This window comes from Harpia harpyja, chromosome 1 (assembly GCF_026419915.1).
Source record: "Harpia harpyja isolate bHarHar1 chromosome 1, bHarHar1 primary haplotype, whole genome shotgun sequence".
Lineage (NCBI taxonomy): Eukaryota > Metazoa > Chordata > Aves > Accipitriformes > Accipitridae > Harpia > Harpia harpyja.
In genome coordinates, this window is record NC_068940.1 from 40763968 (window position 1) to 40784435 (window position 20468).

General features: G+C 60.9%; 1 protein-coding gene across 5 annotated transcripts in view; it reads right to left on the reverse strand.

Annotated features, from left to right (window-relative positions):
- Window positions 1-19587, reverse strand: part of SRC (SRC proto-oncogene, non-receptor tyrosine kinase) — a 31250-nt gene extending 11663 nt beyond the window's left edge. Inside the window, exons 1-5 of one of the 5 annotated variants that reach the window (XM_052789293.1) lie at window positions 19458-19587; window positions 4993-5068; window positions 1008-1257; window positions 658-757; window positions 172-189 (exon numbers count right to left, since the gene is read on the reverse strand). In XM_052789293.1, coding sequence (XP_052645253.1) covers window positions 172-189; window positions 658-757; window positions 1008-1248 — 359 coding nt within the window. In that variant the 5' untranslated portion in view covers window positions 1249-1257; window positions 4993-5068; window positions 19458-19587. Of the gene's footprint in view, window positions 1-171; window positions 190-657; window positions 758-1007; window positions 1258-1734; window positions 2400-4992; window positions 5069-19457 lie in introns of those variants that run through there. The other 4 variants (XM_052789275.1, XM_052789283.1, XM_052789303.1 and 1 more) reach the window with 4 other exon arrangements.
- Window positions 19588-20468: the final 881 nt, after the last annotated feature.

Below are 20468 nucleotides of genomic sequence, written 5' to 3' on the forward strand. Positions count from 1 at the left end.
TGCTCTGCCCCAGTCACTCAGGGCGGACAAATCCAACCGACCACAGAACCCTCGGGCAACCATCTTCTCCCAGCCCCATTCCACCCAACCTCACCCTAACGTGGGCAGCAGACGGGCTTTTGTCATTTAAGATTGTTAACAATAATAATAGTAATAATCTGCAATACACACCTGACGTCCACTTTTCTCCTAAATGACAGCGTGGCACAGAGGAGAGAAAAATAGAGTCAGGAGAGAAGCTGAGATCAGAGACACCGTGCAAGCACAGGGGAAAGCACCCATGGAGTTGAGAAGACGTGTCCAGGCAAACAAGAGGGAGCTGAGCACTGATGGGGACAGGGGACTGGAGGGGATGCAGCCCCGCGTTGGAGGGCACAGACTGGCCAGCAAGCAGAGGAGGTGGCTTGGTGACAAGGCTGCAAGGCAACAGTGCCCAGCCATGGAACCGGGAGGACGCGGGAGCGGGCAAATGATCACCTCCAGCGCTGGTGTCTTTGGACAAGTCCCTGCGTCCGTGTGAGTTTTGGCACATCCCTCTTGGAGCACCCATCCCTGGGGAGAGCTGGCCCTGCCGGGGCTGGGCTCAGGGGCTCTGCAGGAGACCTGAAGGTGGCAGCTCACCCATGTGGGCTTGGCTGCAGGGACAGGGACACTCACGTGTTGTTGACGATTTGCAGGCGCTCTCCTTTCTTGAAGGACAAGTCTGTTTCGGTCCGGGACTCATAGTCGTAGAGGGCCACGAAGGTGGTGACTCCACCTGCGACAGAGAGCACTCAGGTCAGGCACTGCCACCGGCGCTGCCACGGCACGGCGCTGGGTGCCCCTCGCTGGGGACCCTTCTCTCCCACCACCCTCCCACCAGCCGATAAGACACAGATCTGCTCCCCCTCCAGGTCAGAGTCCCTCAAAAGCAGGAGACCCCATCATCACAAGAAGAAGCTGGAACCAAACCCACAAAGAACCAACCGAGACCCTCCCCGCCCCACCGAGCCCCAGCCCACACCGACCAGCCAGTGCCCCAGCACGCTGCGGCGAGGTGACCGTGTCGGAGGTGTTGAAGCCTCCAAAGAGCTTGGACTCAGCGGCCATGGTCCCGAAGGAGCGGCTGGGAGTGCGATGGGTGTCGGGAGCTGCCGCCTTGCTGGGCGTCTGCGAGGCCGGGTAGCCCCCGTGGTGGGCGTTGTCGGCGGGCTCCAGGCTGCGCCGGCGCTGGCTGGGGTCTTTGGGCTTGCTCTTGCTGCTCCCCATGGTCCCGGGCTGGAGGAGACAGAGAGACATGCAGAGGGCTTCTATTATTATTATTATTCCCAGGGCTTGCATGACAGACGCCTGCCCGCTAGGAAATGTGACAACCTCTGGAGTCTGTTCAAGCATCAGCTGCCGGAAAGTCTGGCCACCCTGCCCTTGCCCTGGGATAGCATCGCCCCTCATTAACAGTGAGCCACCTCCCGCATGGCTGCAGCAGCCAGCGGAACACTGGGAATGGAGCTGCCAGGGCACGCTTCAGGAGCAGAGGGAAGCACGCTTAGCCGCAGGATTGCGGGGTGAGGATGCTGAGCGCGGAGCCTGGACTGGTGCTTAGGAGCGTGGCTGTGGATGCCCCAGGGCCAGGCACCCGCCGTGGGCTGTAGCTCAGCACCCCATACAGCCACGTTTCCTTCTACATGAGGGTTTCTACCAGGGCATGGACAGGAGAAGACAAGACCCAGACAAATATTCACGAGTTTGGATTACTCTGACAGCAGAAATTTGGAGAACCCATAGCTGCATCACTCTGCTTGCTCAGGATGGGGATTTAAATGCTGAGGATGTTCCTGTGAAGTCCAAAACATGCAGCGAACAGGAGAAAAGTTTCAGTCAAGAGCTGTTTCAGGCAGTTAGAAGCTAAGGACCAAGGGATCTCCGCTTTGTATATAGGCATGCCTTCCTTTCCACTCAAGATCGTGCTCTATAAATACCTTCAAGGTAATGATATAAATGAAGGAAGGGAATTATTTGCAGTCTCCAAAGATGGCAGGATACCCAGCAGTGTCCTGAAGCTATGGAAGGAAATATTTAGGCTAGATCACGCATGGCAGGAGGGAAAAGGGAGGTGGAGACAACCAGGGAGAATATCTCTGATAAGAAAAAACAGGCAGGGAAGGAGCAGAGGAGGCAGCCGCTGCTTGCGGGGTGTGGACCTGGATGCAGCCACCCATGAGGCTTTGCTGAGGGCTCAGCCTCACCCAACAGGTGGTTTTTCTAACCCAGCTTTCGAGAGAAGCTCAGGCCAGGCCTCCACGAGCAGGGCCAGAGCCACAGGGCAGCTCCAGCAGCCTGCACAGCCCCGGTGTCGGTGGGGCAGAGCCCCCCGGCTCCTGCTGCGGGGACGTTTAGGGGTGCCAGGCACAAGCTCTGCTCCCCTCCCCACGGCAAGGGCTTTGCCTGATGATCAGAGCTTATTTTCCAAAAGACTCAACCTCCACCTACTGTCTTCCAGCTCCCAAATTGCACAGAGGACCAGCAGCATCCCCTGTCCCACTTCCATGCGTGTTTGCTTCAGCTGCAACCGTGCTGGTGGGATCAGACCCTGCCAGGGTTTGGGAATCGGAATAAACTGATTTTTCAGGCTGGGTATGGCTACAGCAGCCGCTCGGGTGGGGAGTGGAGCTGTCCTTCCTCCTACACATGCAGGCAATGAGGAGGGACCAATGCCTCTGTCTGCCATGGGACTCAGCCCACACATGTCTGTGCCAGGCTTAGGGGACCTTGGCGCAAAGGAAGGTCAAATATAATCTTTGCACATGCAAATCATCACCAGCGATCCAGAGGCAGATCCCGCAGCGAAGGGGAGGGGGTCTGTCCCGTAAAGAAATGCACTTCTAAAAGCCTGGTGCAGAAGATGCTAAAGCAGAACTGCGGGGGAAAGCAGGACCTTAGAAATGACGAGAAAAAGCCCCCACCGCTAAGGAAAGTGAACCTCCCCGTCCCCCAGCCAGCCCTTTGCTCACCTCTGCCCAGGGCTCCGGCACCCGCTGGCGCTCCCAGGGTGGCAGCGGCAGCACGGGGAGGAAAGCGGGGGCACGGCGGGGCTGTGACCGTGCGGCTTGTGACTGCCCACGCGACCGTGAGCAAGGGGCGCAGCCGCTCAGAGTTTCCCCTGGAAGCAGCACTTCCCCAGGCAGGAAAACACCCCAGCCGGGGCGGTGGATTTAGCAGCACTTTGGGGAGACGAGCGTCCCCTGAGCACGCCCTGTGGGGCTGCCAGCCTGGGTCGGCAACTGATATATCAGCGTGCTGAGAAAAATCAGAGTGTAAAATAGTCAATATGCCTAGAGATTAGCCGGGAGCAGAGCACAGAAAGGGGAGGTTGGAACCCCCAGGCACTTCCCCAATGTCCCCAAAACAGGAGGGGTCCTTGCCTTCACACCCGTTAGCCCACGGGCACAGGACGTGTGTCTTCCAGGCATGTTCCAGCCAGGGACACCGTGGACCATGAGTTCACCGCTCCTTGCGCGGTGCTTTTGGGGAGGGAGAGCTCTCCAAACACACATCATGAGCTCCCAGTTTGCACCTGGGTGCTAACCCTCTTTGACAAGGGCTTTGCTGGGTCTGCGCTGCTCTGATGGGGCCCAATCCAGCCATCGGGGCTTTGGCTGCAGGAGCTGAAGATGGGAGAGGAGGAGGCACAAGCCCATGGTCCTCTGAGGAAGGGGCTGCAGAGCAGTGAGGCCCACTCCAAGCTCTCCTGTTGCAAACAGCTTTGCACCTAAACACCTGCACATGCTTGCTTCGATTTGGCTAGTGCAAAATGTAGGCTGGCAACCCCAAAACATGCCCAGAGGCGCTGGCAGCCTCGCACTATCCCCACTCCAAGCCCCAGGTAACTCAGCCAACATGACCATGTGGCTTTAGCTCTGTGGCCACCCTGGGGGGGACGTTCCTCACCTGCCCCCAGGGAGGAAAAGGGAGCCTGAGAAATCCCCTGCCACCCCACATCACTGCCTCGGCAGCCGGTGAGGAAAGGGTGCAGATTCCCCCGGGAGGATGCAGGGGGTTGTGCAAGAGCCAGGCAGAGGAGTTATTAATGATGGCAGGAATGTGCTGTGCACTCGGGTCTCCAGGAGAAGAGGGGCCACGCACCAGCCCTGCCAACACGGAGAGACCCCCCTGCCTCCGGCAGAGCCGGTGACAAAACCCCCCCGGAGCCAAGGGGCAGAGAAGGAAGCAGGTGAACCCACTGCCTGGCCATGACAGCGCCCAGCACACCCCAGCAGCATTGCTGGGAGCTGTGGGACAGCATCACAGTGGCCAGATTACAAAAAATACCCACTGCCAGCAGCTATGCTGTATTTATCTCTAACGGACGGTATTTCTGCTCAGAGCCGCCAGCGTCCAGCCAGGGCAGCCCAGCTGATGCCCGGTGGGATATTTCCCCGCTCCTGTGCTTTTCCCAGCCGACAGCACTGGGATGGGGGGGGCTCAGCACCACTCCCCGTCCCGGCCGGTGCCTCAGCTTTTGGCAGGGCTTCCCCCCCCAAGGCTTTTGCGGCAGTGGCAGGCTGGAGTGCGGCCAGCATTCCCGGTGCTCGCCTCCGACTAATGCGAGGCGGCGTACGGAGGCAGCTTTCCTGCGGCGGGGATTAGCACCCCGGGCACGTCGCAGCCTGCAGGAACTCCCCTGCTTTCCGCTCTGGGGGGTCAGCGCCAGCGGCAAATCGCAAACCACCGCGGTTCCGAGTTGCGAGGCCTCAGCTCTGCCCCCGTGGGCCGGCCACGCCGTGGGGAGCACCAGGGAGTGGGAAGGACGAAGGGAATGTTCTGCCTTTTGCTCTTGCACCCAGCACCCTACCCACCCATGGATGCTCAAGGGCCAAATCCAGCTGTTGCAGAGCACCCGGTACCCCAGATCTGAGCCCCCCCAGGGGGTTGGGAGGTTTTCCCTTCTCCCAGGCAGGTTCAATCAGCAAAACAGCCTGGTCCCCCCTTTCAGGGTTGTCGGAGATGCCTTACCAGCGCTTTCCGGCTACGGCCTCGCTGCGGGGTGGGGAGGGGCCGCCGGCGAAGTCAGCTCAGCTCCCGCCGCAGCCTGCGAGACAGAAGGGACGTCAGCACCCGCGGCAGCCGCCGCCGTCGTCCCCGCACCCCGCCGCCCTCTCCCCCCCGTGCCACGGTCCGGTGCCCAGGGCTGCCGCTGCCTTCCTCCTCCTCCTCACCATCCCTCCAGCGCAGGGCCGGCAGCTCACACTCGCTCGCTCTGATCTCTCATGTGTGAAGAGGGGACGATTCTCTGCTCCACTTCATCAGACCCACCCGGGGATGGGAGAGGAGGTGGCTGGAGCCACCCCGAGTGATGTCCCGGGGTGAGAGGGGAGTGCAAGGCACCCCCAGCCCGCCGAGGGATTTTTCGAGGGGGAAGCGAAGCTGCTTCCTCTGGATACACCAGCGTTTCCAGCCCTGCCGCTCCATCTCTGGACAGCTGGGATTGGTGGCAGGGAGGGTTGACCACCAACTGGGGACCTTGTCCCCAGGGATGAGAGTCACCTTCTCCATCCCCAACAGCACAGATGTGCTACAGCATGAACCACGCACAAGGTCCGGGAGCACCTTGTGTTGCTCAAGCCCTGACTCAGCCAGAAAAGCACAGTTTGGCCAAATTTTTCAAAAGGGACAGTTTCCTGTCACAAGTGTGTGTGATGGGGGGACATTTGTCAGCAGCAGTGGCTCAAGGCAGAGTTCAGGTCAAAAGCAGAGCAGGGCAGGGCCCCGCAGAGCTGGGGCAGTCACTCACCTGGCTCTGCCACCCCCTTCCAGCCCCCAGATCCTGCAGGAATTGCCCCTTCACCCCCCCTCCCATACTGAAAAAGAAATCTCTCTCCAGCCAGCCCTGCCCACCCGGTGCCAGGTAGAGGCTTCAGCCACCCCCGAGGGGCTTCGGCTTGCCTAGCGCAGAGGGGATTGAGCCCCCGCAGCACCCCCAGCTTCATGGCCCTGAGCAGCATCCCAACGGGCTCCTGTCTTGCTCCAAGGCTGGAGCCCAGGTTTCACATCTCATCCAGGGGGAACATCCCAGACTGATGGGGACAGCGCGGGCAGGTTTTTGCTGCCCTGCCATCTAACTGCTGGGAGTAAGGCTGGAAGAGAGACCAGCCGCAGCCTCCTGCCTTTAAGCAAGGACCATCAGCCACAAAGGCGTAGCGAGGACAGGGCCCATACAGAGACGGCAGCAAAGAAGAAATCACTGCTGCTCCCCCAGCACTGCCAGCTGCCATCACAGCCTCTGCTGCCGCAGCTGCCCTGATCCACTCAGCCTGTGCATTACCTGGATTATGGCATGTGGCCCCACGGTATGCACACCAGGCTTGTTACGTTGCAAATGCCATGGCGTGATAGTGGAAACCACTGAGCAAACCTCCGTGGGGTCAGCGTAATGCCAGGCAGCCACCCCGTGCCCCTCTCGCTGGGTGGGCGCCTGGGGCAGTGGCTGCCAGGTAGAGGATGTGCCACACCACAGCTTTATTTTGATGGTCTCCCCCTTCCCCCTGCTAATAAGTTTTGTCACTATTTTTAGTGCATTTGATTAGGATAATAAGCAGCAGCTGATTGACAGGTCTTTAAGACTTTGAATGGTTTGTAATTTGTACTTGACTAATATTCACTAGCAATAATTGCACAGCGGGATGGAAGGTGGGGGAAGCTGCAGTCTCAACTCCAGGCTGCAGCACATACAAATAAGGCTGCGCCGCGTACACACGCGGTGCCCATGTCCCCGCCGCCCGTGCACGCTGTGCTGCTTGGGCTCCCGGGCACACGCTGTGGACGCCATGGCTGTATTTAGACAAAATAGGACCAAAAAAGCCACCAGGGAAACCCAAATACGCCTCAGCCTGGGGTCAGCCACGTGCTGGGGTGGTGAGGTGCAAGGTCCTCCGAAGGGGAAGGGACAGGTCCCTGCACAGCTGCCAGGCGGATGGATGCACTTGCATCCCTCACGCTCCCAGGTTTGGGTATTTGGTGGCTGAAAGTGGCTGCTGTGGCAGCAGCCCTGCACAGCCCGGCACAGCCCTGCTACCCGTTCGGCAGTGGGGCTGCGTTCCTAACCAGTGTATCTCTGGCCCGACCATGGCCAGGCTCAGGCAACCTGCCAGCACTGCCATCCCCACACGTCTCTCTGTGCTGCCGGGTTCTGCATTCAGGGTCTTCCCGGCCCCCCATTCCACCCCCCAGGCCATGGCTGGGCTGAGCCGCAGCCGGAGGAGAGAGTGCCAGGGCTGAGCCCAGCCACGCACCCTGCCCGGGGCAGAGGCCGCGGCAAGGAGAGAGCCCCAGCAAGAGGCCACCCCCACCCTCCCCTCTCCAAAAGCAATTATAAATGAAGCACACTCAGCTGCACAACTCAGCTCGGATCAGATCACGGCACACGAGACAGTGGCGTCCCCGTCCTCCCCCGCCGGCACTGGAAATGCCGCCTGACCTGCCCAGCATCCCCGCTCCTCTGACACCCGCATCCCCAGGGCTTCTCTCCCCCACACTCCCAAATTGACTCCAAGTTGGGATGCAGGAAAAGGCTCGATCCTCTGCCCTACCTCCCCACGGCAGAGATGCCCTTGGAAGGAGAACAGCAAGGGGAACCACGGCTCTCCGGCAGGTCCCGCTCTGGCTGTTTTCCGTTGTGTCCAGATCGCTCAAGGATACAATGGCCGTGGTAACGCCAGGCTGATAGCGGGTTGGCGGCGGAGGGGGAAGCGATCTTATCTTCTTTTCAAAGACACTAACAAAAGACACTGATTGGGAGCAGACAAAACACAGCAGTACGGCTTCTGCGAGGCAGAAGCAGAAACCTTGGGAAATGCCGCGACAGGCTGGGGCCCAACGCCAGACACCGAGCCTTGGGAGGGAGACATCTCCGGCAAAACAGGCTCCGTCCTTGGGGCTGCTAAGGAGCCGGGTGGGTGCTGAGCAGCACCGCCGGCAGACGGGATGGGGCGGGTGCTGGGGGAGAGGTGGGCGAGGGGCCAGGGACACCAGTGCCCACCCGCTGCCTGAGCGAGCCGAGCCGTGTCCCCGGCTCGCAAAGCCCCAGCGAGATTAATAATGGCAACTGTCTCACGCCAGACTGAAAAATGAAGCACGCGGGACGGCGGGCGAGACAAAGCAGCCTCGCGGCACCCAGCCCACGGCAGCAGGCAGCGGGGATGGGAAGGAGCAGAGAACGGCGATCCCAAACCCACCCCGACCCGCTCCATCCCCCTTTGCACACAACCGACCCTCTCCCAGCAGGACCGGGGTCCAGCCGGGCCAGATCCACGCAGGCCAAAACAGAAGCCGCCTACGAGGTGTGCCATTAAAAACAGAGACCCCAGGCTGGAGGCAGGGAGGCAGCCAAGAGCCAAAGGGCACTTCGCCATCCCCCTGCGCAGGCAGCACGAAGAGGCGGCAGGGCTGCCCGCCCCGATCGCGGCACCCAGACAGGGGGTCAGTGCCGCAGCACCGCGCCGCGGGGAGACGGTGGCCGCTGCGCCAGGGACGATGAATCGCTGCTTGGCCGGCGCTGCCGTAACCACTGCGAGGGTGGTACCCGAACAGCCAGCGCCCCGGCACCCCATTCCCCTCCCTGCATCACCCCCTGCTCCCTCCCCGCATTTTGGTTAGAAACACAGCCCTGGACACGCTCTCACAGCATTTTCGCCTTTGGTCCCAGGGGATGCTACTGAAGTCTTGCCTTCTCCCATGGCAAGCATCAAGGCTGGGGGCCAGCGAACAGCAGCACAGCCCCCGGTGCTTTGGGGAAAGCCTTGCTGCCCCAGCTCAGCCCACCATCCCCTCCTGCCACCTGAATGCAGCAGGTCACCATGTCCCCCACAGAAAAAGCAATTCCTGTCCCCTGTCCCATGCCATTGGGCTTCGCTCGGTACAAAGGGGCAACACAGGGGCACACCTTTGCCCGGCTGGGACCAGCCCTGCCGCAATGAGTCTGAAGGGCTGGTAAAAAGGGGGAGCTGCTCCTCCAGCCCTGCAAACCAGGGTTTGATGCTGCAGATCCTCTCCCCACCTGGCTGACGCAGCGAGGGCACGCCTGGATTGTGCCTCCAGCCCTTCTCCTCCACAAGGACACTTGTTTCTTGCCTGCACTGATTCCTAAAGCAGAAGGAGAGATGCAGAGATGCTCACTTCATCTCTCGGCTCCAATTCGGGGACCAGGGAAGCCGTGGGCAGGTGCCCCCGATGCCCCCCCAGGACCCCCACTTTGCCCAGCAACTTTATGTCAAAGGCAGCTGAGTTAAGGCACCCCAGCCCTCCCCTGCTTCCTCTGGCTGATGGAAAACTCGCCCAGATGAAAGGAATCGCTGGTGGAGGAGAGGGGAGGGCAGCACGGCTGCTGTGCGGGGGCCCGGCTACACACTCCCCACATATGTAAGTGCCAGCCCCTCCCATCTGACCCTGTCAACTCCCGTTAAATTTAAAACCATCTTAATTAAAGCTCCACAGCCCAAGCTAGCAGGGGCCAGTGGGTCACAAAAGGGGAAAGGATAATTAAATCAACCATCCAAATTCACCCCCCCTCAAGCATGGGTGAGAGTCACAGTCAGGAGCAATGCAAAATGCCTCCAAAAAGACATGTCAAAACAAGGAGTTTAAAAGACCAAAACAAACCCCTGAGAAGCACAAAAGCAGGTTCTAGATGTTTACCTGGCCAAGAAACTGGGAAACACCAAATACACACACGGAGCCGTGCAGGGAGCTCGAGCTCTCCCCGCTGTCACAGGGCCAGCCCCTCGACACGCAGATTTTGGCTTGCCAGGGCGATGGGCAGAGGATCTGCCAACACCAGCGGCTGCACACAGCTGCAGGCAGTGCCTCCTCGCCACCCCTGCAGCACCCCTAAACCAGGCGAGGGCAGGGGCAGCCCAACAGCGGGCAGAGCAAGCAGCATCTTGCATAAGGCTGGCAAGAAAAAGTCACAAGCCTTACCTCCCCAAAATAATGCAACCGGCTGCCTGGAGTGAGCAGGACGTGTGGCAAGTTATGCTTGCTGGTGCTGAGCTGCCAGGTGCTCGGTTTTAAGCCTTTTTCTCCCCCAATGGGTGGGAGAAAGGAAGGTGGCCATTGCCATGCTGTGTCACATCCCCATCACTGCACTGCAGCAGACCTGGGTACCGACGGGGCCACGTCTTCAGATCCCCCAGCGTGCGGATGCGGGCAGCCTGGGCTGACCCACCGCGATGCTCACCCACGGCCCCACGCACCAGGTCCTTGGGAGCTGGCAAAGCTGTGCACACTCAAAGCTTCCTCCAAGGCAGCGGGTTTTTAATGTCCATCACTGAGTGGCGCGGAGGGCTCCAGAGGGAGCTGGCAGCTGCCTTTCCTGACTGGCACGCCACCGAGCAAAGCTTGTGGGAGCTCCTGGCACACCACTCCTCAGCATCACACACAGAGCCGTGCTGTGCGGTGGGTGCTGGGAGCTGCAGCCCCTTGCAAAGGGCTGCACGGCGAGCCACTGCTATGACAAGGGAGTGTGAGCAGCCAGCGGTGCCCCACCACCCCTGTGCAGCAACAAAGCCATCCCAAAAATCAGGGCTCCCACAGCTCTGCCAGCCCCATGCCCTGGTCCAAAGGAGAACCCCTTGGTTCAGGGCGCTGCTAGGAAGTGTTTGGGGTCAGGGAGGAAATGAAAGTCGATTCAAGGCTCCTGGAGCCCCCGCTGTCTCCTGCTATCCATGCATGAGTGCTCTGGGAGAGCTCTGGGACAGGCAGAGAACAAACACATAGGTCCTGCAAACCCAGCCCGAGTCTGCTGCTTGCACACACAGAGGAAAGGGGAGCCACGGGGGAGTGAGGAGCACCTCGCTTCCCGGCCAGCACGCATACCCCGTCCCTTTCTGCACTGCAAGGGCATCCTGGCAATGAGAGATGGGAAAAAAAGCTGTCACACCACAAGGGTGGTCCAGCACAGGAACAGGGGCTGGAGAGGTGGTGGGATCTCCAGCAGGAGATGCTCAAATCTGGCTGGGTGCTGTGCAGCCTGACCTCACTGGCACTGATCCGGGCCGGAGCAGGGATGCCTACCGGTGCCTCCCAGCCCGACTCAGCCTGTGCTTCCAGCATTCCCACCAGGACACCAGCCAAAGCCAGGAATTGCCCAACCAGCCCCAGTAAATGCTTTCCAAAGGCACACAAAGCCTTTGGCCTGCATTAACCTGAAGCTGGCTTCTCCCAGGCAGGTGATGAGGGCACCACTCTCCTGCCAAGACCAGGAGAAGAAAACAGAAAGGAAATGCTTCCAAGGGCGGGAGTGCCTGCGGGGCCGGGGAGCACCGATGTCAAGCCAGGCCAGCACTAGGAGCCGGAGCTCCCATCCACTGGGACTTTCTGCAGCCATGGGGTTATGCTTCCCCAAAACAGCCCTCTAGCTCAGCCCTGGGGGTTCAATGCCCCCCAAAATGTACATTTTTAATACTAGCCCTCAGGCATGCTGGCATCCATGTACTCCCACCACCTGCCACCTAATTCCCCAGTTTCCCATGCCCCCATCACATCAACGCCATTCCCATCCTCCTCCAGGTGAAGCACCAGGACAAGGGACCGGGCGGCCCCACTGCAGGGGGTGACGGAGATGCGGTGACACAAGCTAGCCTCTTGAGGAGGAGGGAAGATTTCTGTTCCCCATTTCTGCAGCGCCTCTCCCAGCGTGGCCAGCCTCAGGCTTCGGGAAACAAGTGTTTGCTTCTGCTTTCTGGAAGGGGACATCTGCCCCGGGTGCTCTCCGGGGACGGCCGTGCCGCAGCACCCAGCCCACCCTGTGCCCAGCTCCTGGGGAAGGGGCAGGTGGCAGCGAGAGGCTGATGTGACTCACGGGTGGCTCAGATCCGGCCAAAACGGTGCTGCCACCTGCACGCGCCTCGGCTCGAGGGCTGCCGCACCCGACAGCGCGGCAGCCATTTCACCCCCGGGCAAGGATGGCAGAGCAGGCAGGCGGCAAATCCCCAGGGCAGGGGGAGGGAAGGGGGCAAGGAACACGCAGGAGGCAGAAAAGCTCCGGATCTGAGCAAGTTACAACCACCCCTGGCCACGCTGGCGTCACTGCTAAAACATTTCCACTTTCAGAGAAACCAGCCCATCCAGTCCAGCGAGGAGAGGAGCTCCCTGGGGCTCCACCGGCCCTCCGGGGCTGGAGCTGCAGCCCCACCGGCCCTGCAAAGGGGTCCTGTGGGACCCCCATGGCAGGAAACCTTCTAGCAACCCTCCTGACATGGAATAGGAACTGAAACACTTGCTGGTAAAAAAGGGAAAATGCAGGGAGGGTATTTGCACCCTCAACACAAACCCTGTGGGGCCAGACATCGCCCCGCTCCCGGCTGGGAGCCACCGGGGCTTGGCAGGACACATGCAGGGTTCACTGCAACAGGAGGGTGTGAAGGAGAAGCCAAGCAGAGACCAAGGGTCCTCCATCACCGATTTCCAACACTTCCCACTTTGCAGACCCCTGAGCAGTTCCAAACAAATAAGCAGGATCCCACACAGCAAATTTATGCTGATTATTGGCTTATTTTCCCGGGTTACTTTGGGACTCTGGGGCATTCACCTGACACAAGCTATGTGCTCTGGGGAACCACGGGGCCACCAGCCCTAATGCACACATGCTACAGGCGCAGTGGGCGGCTGCGGGTCAAGGCTGGGTGATCAGGATCAGCCTCCAGCAATGCACGCTCAACTCCTGCTTTCACCTCCGCGGGCATGGATGGGACCAGGAGCAGCTCCCACAGCAAAGGGCACAGCCCAGGACCGTGGCTCTGGTCTTGGCACCGTCAGACCCCGCGCCAAAGCGTGCCCGGAGAGCCTGGACGTTGCTGGTGGCAGAGCCCCGAGAGATGCTGGTCCCCACAGCCCCTCCCATCTGCACCACCAAAACAAAGCAACTTGCTCAGGATGCGTCAGAGGAAGCAACGAGGGAGGGTCTCGAGGAGCAAACGGAGAAGATCAGCCAGCGCCGGACAGCATTTCCATAGCCAAAAAGCCGCGTCAGATTCCCCAGCCGCTCCTGGGGTGAGCGCGATGCTCAGCAGCTCCACTGGAGCCGCCGGGAGAGGAGCCGGCTGGGAGGTGCAGCTATGGTGCTCACTATAAACAGCCCGAGCAGATGAAAAACAAAGAAAAACGCTGAGCTGGTGTCTTTTATCCCTGCCTCTCCTGGAGGGGAGAGCCGGGCTCCGCACACCTCCCGGCCCTGCACCGCTCACTGCAGTGGTGGTGGGGATCTGAGACAGGCTACAGGCGAGGTGGATGGGACCAGACCTGAGCTGCCGACACCAGACAGTGGTGTGGGACGAGCTGCTCATGGACCTTGCACCCTCCCATGGCATCTCTCCAGCCCTCGCTCGCGCTGCTCTTCCTACCCAAAATAACCACCCCGAGCTGGAGCTGCCCCCGTCCCTGCCCTCGGGCAGAGCCTGCGGGGACGGGATGAAGGGACGAAGTGCATCTCCTCTGCTTTCCATAACCTGTGGCTCATGGTGGCTTCAGCACAGCCCACCCAGACCACGGCACGAGAGCTATCCCCGTCCTCAAAGTACCAAGAAGGGCTCAGATTAGTGCATGTACACACGCATGCACATCCACACACGGCTGTGCACATGAGCAGGCAGCCGGGGTGGGCAGGCAGCTCCCTGCAGCTGCCCCCACATGCTGCTCTTCTTGCCCGGCCCCAGCCGCACACACCGGTCCCAGCACCATGAGCCTTTCCACCCCACCCACTTCCAAACTCAACTGCCCATGATGTTGGAGCATGAAACTCATTGTGGTCACGGTGACTTTTGCAGCTACATACGCACCCTTCCTCATCCCACGACACCCTCCTTGCCCAGCGCAGCAGAGTGCTCTCCAGCAGCTCCCCCTCAGCCGTGCCAAGGCTTCCCGATCCTTTCCCTGGCACAGCAGGGCCCCGCCAACACTTGCCTGATGGGGAGGGAAGGAAAAGGCCCAGCCAAGCAGGGAGCGACTCTGACAGCCTTTTCGTGTTGGTTTTTATTTTTTGCAGAAGTCGCCAAGCGCACGCTTCCGCCCCCGGAGCATCCAGAGCCCAGGATGGCACTGCCCAATCCCGCTGCCACCAGCACCGGCTGCAGCCTGGCAGCACCCCAAAACCACCAAGCTGTGAGGGCTGGTTTCGGCTGGGGAAGTCGGTGCCCAGCTGGGCCACGGTCTGGGGAGGAAGTCCTCGAAAACACTATCTGAGAGGCTGTAACCGAGCGGGTGAGGAAGGTGATGGTGCTTCGTGGAGATCAGATTATATTTGCCCTGCCTAAGGAAGAGATTTGCCCACGGTGCAGGCATGGTGCAGGGCAGTGCAGCTGAGGCGAGGGAGGGGCGGGAGAGGGGGAGTCTGAGGCACGCACCCGGTGTAAAGCCTCACCAACCTCTGACGGCAGCTTCCCAGGTGCTCCTGGGGGAAACTGAGGCATGCAATGCTCCTTACCAGGTGCAGAAGCAAGGTGGAGCAGTGAAACCCAGACACAGTGCTGCAACCCCAAACTCCTGCTAAAGCGTGCCCCAAGGTGAGACATTTTTAGGATCAATTTAGCACTGACCCAACCCCATCATGCTGCCCCCAAACTGGGGCACGGCCTGGGAAGGGGGACGCTGCGCGGGAAAGGGGGCACATGTCTCCGGGCAGGCTGGACTTGTTAACCTCAAGGTGGAGGGGGCAATGGCAGCAGTGGGCTTTTACCCTCATTGCCCAGGTTTTTGCTGGCCGAGATTGCCAAACACGGTCGGGAAGGATGGGAGCAGCCACGCCGGGTGGAAGCTATTTTTGCAGCACGCAGTCAGGTTTTCCTCCATCCATCCAGCCCTAACGCAGCGGGCTCAGGGCCAGCCGAAACCTCATGGTCACGGGAGCGAGACCAAAACAGGTCAAGCATGGGACGGGGCTGGGAAACTCAGGGCCAGCCTCTGAGACTTGCAGCGTGGGGAAGGAAGCGCAGCACAGCCCAAGTCACAAGTGTCCCCGCGTCACACGTGGGCAGAGGCACTGACCCAGCAAGGCTGCTCGCCCTCTGCTGCAGACCTCAAAGCCATCCCGGTGCCCTCGTGGCATGGGGGCCCACGCGTGCCAGGCTGCACGCCTTGCCCAAACCTCCACCAGTTCCCTGGCTGCGAGGCAAGGGCAGGCTTACTACACACGTGCCCCATTTCTTATATTTTTGCCTTAAACGACCAGGGGCTTCTGTTCCCCAAATTCCTCCAGACGAGCCCATGGATCCCACACACCAGCCTACAGATATTTCGGATGCTGCATCTCCACCGAGACCACCTGGAGCCAAGGGGCTTGGGCAAATTTCTTTAAGGTCTGAATTAAAATCAACGACCGGCCCACCCTTTGCCCAGCGGCCAATACCCCGTGGCAGCCCTGCCAGCCCCCAGCCCTCAACGAACACCTCCCTGCTCCGCAGCGAGGGCAGCCAGGAGATCCGTAGCCTGCAGGGAAGTCAGTGCAAGACGCAGATTTGCAGGTCCTGGTTCCTGGCCCAGGTTCAAACCACATTTGTTCCTGAAATCTGTTTCAGGGCTTTATTTTCAAAGCATGCGTGTGCAGAGGCATGTGCAAAGCAACACTGGTTCCCGCTGCAGCCGGCGCCGAGGTCGCCTGTGCCAACACGGGGCCAAGTTGGGGGCCTGGGTGCACCCGAGCACTGACTGCAGCCCACACTGACGTAGCCATGCTCAGCCAATTAATTATTCCCCCCCCCCTCCTAAGCACACAATATACAGGACTATCTCAAAGCTTGCTGCCCATTTAAAAGATGAAGGACCAAAGGCATTATTATTTTTCCGAGGCCCGCTTTAAAATAGCCCCACGACACACTGCACTTTTTTTGCTGATGGGCGGAAACTTCAGCAAGACGCGAGCCCAGGGGAGTTAGTCCGCACCACCCGCAGCTACAGGCAGTCAAAAAGAGGAGTTTGGACTGGAAACAGCTACAATCCCCGCTCCTGTCCCAGTAACAGCCATGCAGGGATGGTTATTTCCATCCAGAGGTTCAAGCTGCTCTCTGGGCATCGGATTAAAGGGATCTCTCCTGCACGGAGCAGCACGGGCCACGGGGACATGCCGCTGTCTGCCGAGGCCGTGTCCCATGGCTGATGGGATGCACGCTGGACGTGTCTCCAGGCGGACTCCGGGGTGAGATGTGGAGCACTGCGGAAGCGAGCTCAGATGGGAAATTGTGCCGAGAGATAAAGAAACAAGTTGGAAACCGAGCTGTAAAATAGACAGTACAGGAAACAATAGTGCTTCAGATAGGCTTTCAAATTTCCCCCAGCGATGCCAGGAGTACAGCGCTTTGTCCCAGTGATGCTCAGGGTTTTTCTCCCCCCTTAGACACGGTGGGAGGAGGCGCAGACTGTTTGTTCACTCCTACCTTTTCTCTTTCAAAGATGTTACAGGCATTTGCTGGTCCTTAAAATGAGAGGTTACAGACCAAGTCCTTCAGGTCACATTAGATAAGAGTTTTAGCTCTGTGATGACTTCAAAGGCCAGGCGTGATCCTGGCACCAGTAGCAGGGAGAGGCAGACAGGGTTCTGGAGGCACAGCAGCCCCATGGTTCACCCCCTCCTCACCTCGGTGAGCCCAGCAAAACAGCTCTGCTTCCCGGGAGCTGCCCACACTGCTAAAGGCCATCCCTGCCTCGGGACTGCTGATGTCCCCTCCGTGCCACCAAGGCAGCAAAGGAGCCTGTTGTCTCCACAGCAGAGCCTCTGCGTAGGTCAGTCACCATGAACTGCAGCCCTCTCTTCGTCTCACCCCCAGCTCCCTGGCCAGGGGCTGGGACGGCCCTTTCTGCCTCCCCACGGTACCTCTATGATTTTCCATCACTCAGGCACAAAGTCATTAAAGGGCAGAGCTATCGTTAGGGCATCTCCATCACACAGGGAGCACTGCAAGGCCACTAACGATCGAGACAGGGAACATTGGACTTCCCTTAGCTGCTGCTGCGCCAGCCCATAAATAACCCCGTCTCCAAAAAAAAAAAAACAAAAACCAAAATCACTGGGTTGCGTTTTGGCAAAGCCACTGAGGCAAGGTGTTTGGAAGAGCCTCTGCCCTGCTGCTCCCAGGTCAAAGCTTGGAACCGGGAACCAACCCTCGATCTTTCAAGCAAAGGTGCCCTTCTCTGACAAACGAGCATTAACTGGCTAATGATTACAGAGATGCGGCTCCCGAGGGAGCCAGCACACGAGCCTCCTCTCAGAGACACCGAATGGCCAAGGTTTTGCTATGGGCCAGATCCTGAGCCAGCACGAAGTGGCGCAGAACAGCTGGCTTAGCGCAAGGCAGCCCAGGATCAGCCTCTCTGGCTGTAAAGGTGCTGCGAGCAGCCCCACAGTGGAAATAACAAAAAGGATATTGCTTTAAAGTGCAACATTTCTGATGTCCCCCTGCATGTCCCCATCCTCACGCCTCCCCAGAGAGCCCTGCCAGCCCCTCACCCTTGTTTGACCAACACATGATGCACGGGGGGGCCCGGGCGCATGTTGAGCCACCGGGTGCTGAGGGGGGTCTCCAAGCCCAGCAGGGACAGACAGCTTCCGTCATTAACGGCTGGACCTTGGGAAGGTTTGTCATGACTCGGTTCTCCTACCCATGCACCGGTCACTGCTGGCAGCAGGCATCTCCTCAACTGAGAGGAGAGGGACAAAGCCCTCCAGCTCCCTCCTGCCGTACACCTCCTCCTCTAGGGAGCACCAGCTGGGCAGGTGGAAGAAAAAAATAATCAAGTCTTTTGTTGCCACCTTCCCACAGCTCAGTTTGCATACAGCACTGCTGGGTATGTGCTGTCCTGTCCCTGTCCCCGCTGCACAGGCAGTGCCGGCCCCAGGCAGGAGCTCACCCCAGGAACCCCCCGGGCTCTGCACCCTCCACTGCCCCCAGCTCCTAATGCCACAGGCAGTGGGACCTGTCCTGGGGGGCCCCCCGACTGCACTGAGCAGCCACATCATGTCCCTTCCTTTGCATTGCTCCTGGGGACCCAAGAGGATGAGTGAGCCAGTGGCACACACAGGATAGCACAAGCCGGTCACCTATGACCTTTATTGCTGCTCACCAGCACTGCGACCAGGACCAGGACCAGGACTGGGACTGGAACCGGAACCAGGACCACGGTCACCTCCTGGCCCCAAGTCCAGGGGGCTGAGCCCTGGCACACCACAGCAGCCGCCTGGGCAAGGAAGGGCCGGGGGAAGAGTGCGCTGTGCAGGGCCAGCAAAACGCGGGGAGATGCGGCAGATCCCCACTTATTTCCAGCGAGTCTCGCAGGAGGCTGCGCAGCTCCCAGAGGTGATGCTCGGTACCAGCCTGGACTGCGCCAGGGTCAGCGCCACGAGATGCTAGCCCCGCTCCAGCCCCTGTCCCAGCACACACAGTCCTGTGCAGTGGGCCCCATCCCCGCAGGCTGCCCCCCGTGCCCATCCCAAATGGCACCAGGATGCAGCACAGCCTGCCCAAGCTCCCACACAGCCCCCCGGACAGCGAGCAGGGATAAAAGACCATCCCCACCCCAGTGTGGCTCAGGGCGAAACCCACGATGCTCTTCCGTGGCACTGGGGGCCGTGACAGGGACGGTGGGGACAGGCCAGTGCCACCGCTCGCAGCCATACATGGGGGTTGGATCGCCCAGGCTGTGATGGGGGAACGAACTTCCCGGCTGGATAAAGCCTTTCATCAGGCAACCCGGGGCTCTGCAGCCCCCCGGCAGGCTGGAGCCAGCCAGCCCCGGCGAGGGGCGCAGTGAGGAGCCCGGCCGGCCACAGCTCTCCAGGCCCACCGGGGCTGGACACAAGCCCCAGAATTACCGGTGAGCAAACACGACAAGGGAAGCGGATCAGGAGACATCAAAGCAGGGGGGCGATGAATATTTCATGTCCTGGCCTACATACAGCCCGGCTCTCCCCGCCCTGTGCTCCCGGGGGTCCCCCACAGCCCCTGATCACAACAAAGGGGAGTTGCAGGCAGGCGGTGCCTCCCCGCCGGACCCCACGGCCGCCCCGCCGGACCCTCAGCATCCCCAGCTGGGGCCATATCTGCCCCACTAGACAGTGGCATCCCCAGCCAGACCCACAGCTGACCCACCAGAGCATGTGCATCCGCCGCTGGACCCACAGCCGCCTCACCGAAACCCATAGCCAGACCGCGACCATCCCCCGCCGGGACCCATAGCCAGCTCACTGGACTGCGGGCATCCCCCGCTGCCGGACCCACAGCTGCCCCACCGGAGCCTGGGCATCCTCGGCTGGACCCAAACTGCCGGCATCCCCGATCGGACCCACAACCAGCTCTACCCGACCGCGGGCATCCCCCCGCCGCCCCGCCGGACCCCCCCACAGCCGGACCCCGGCCATCCCCTCGCCGGACCCCCACAGCCGGACCCCGGCCATCCCCCCCGCCGGACCCCCACAGCCGCCGCCGCCGCCGCCCGCTCACCTCCCGCCTGTGCGCGCAGCGGGGCCGGCCCCGCCGCTCGCCTCCAGCGCTCGGCCCCGGCTTTGTCTCCGCGCCGGGGGCGCGGCCGCCGCCCCCCGCCGCCCCCGCCGCCGCCGCCGCCGCGCTGGGTGCCCGCACCGGGCCGAGCCGCGCCGGGCGCTCAGGGCTGCGCCGCCGGCAGCAGCAGCAGCAGCAGCAGCAGCAGCAGCAGCATCGCGCAGCGCCGCGGATCCGGCGCGCTGCTGCCTCGCCCGCCCCCGCTCACCCCTTCTCCGGGGCGGGGGGGAGGGGGGCAACCCAGGGGAGGGGAAAAGGAAAAAAAAAAAAGAAGAATATGGCAGCAAACCGGAAACGGCGGATGGGGGAAAAAAGCAGCAGCAGCCCCTCCCCTCCGTGGGGTTTGTTGGTTTTTTTTTTTTAAGGGAGAAGGCTCCGGCCAGCCGGGCTCCGCGGGGCGCGCAGCGGGCGAGGGGCCGCCCCCGCCGCGGGCTCTGCCGGCGCACCCCGGCCCGCGGCGGAGGGAACCGCCTGGTCGCGCCGGGGACACGCGTGGGAGCGGCGGCCTGGGTCCTCTGTGCGCGTCGCCCTGCGCGGCCCCGCGAGTGAGGGGCTGGGGGGCGGGGGGGGGCTCTGGGCTCCCCGCGGCGCTGGGGTTCTCCCACCCGAGCCCGGCGCTCCTCGCCCCGGCGGGCTGCGTTGTTGTGTTTACCTGGAAGCCAGAGCTGGGAACAGACGCGAGAAGTGATTTGCAGAGGGTTAAAACCCGGCTGGGTTGGGGTTTGCTTTATTGAACAGTTCTAACACACGGCGGACGGCGGGGAGAAACGTTCTTTTGTCAGATTCTGCACTTGAATCTGTGCATCTCCATCCCCAGGAGGGACACCTTGCCGTTCCAGGGGGCTGCAATCCACGTTGCCCCATCTCTGAAGTCAGAAGGAGGCAAAACTTGAGCGGTGAGAAAAGCAGAGAAAGATAAACCACGTCCTGGACCTCCCTGGGGAACCCGGGGTA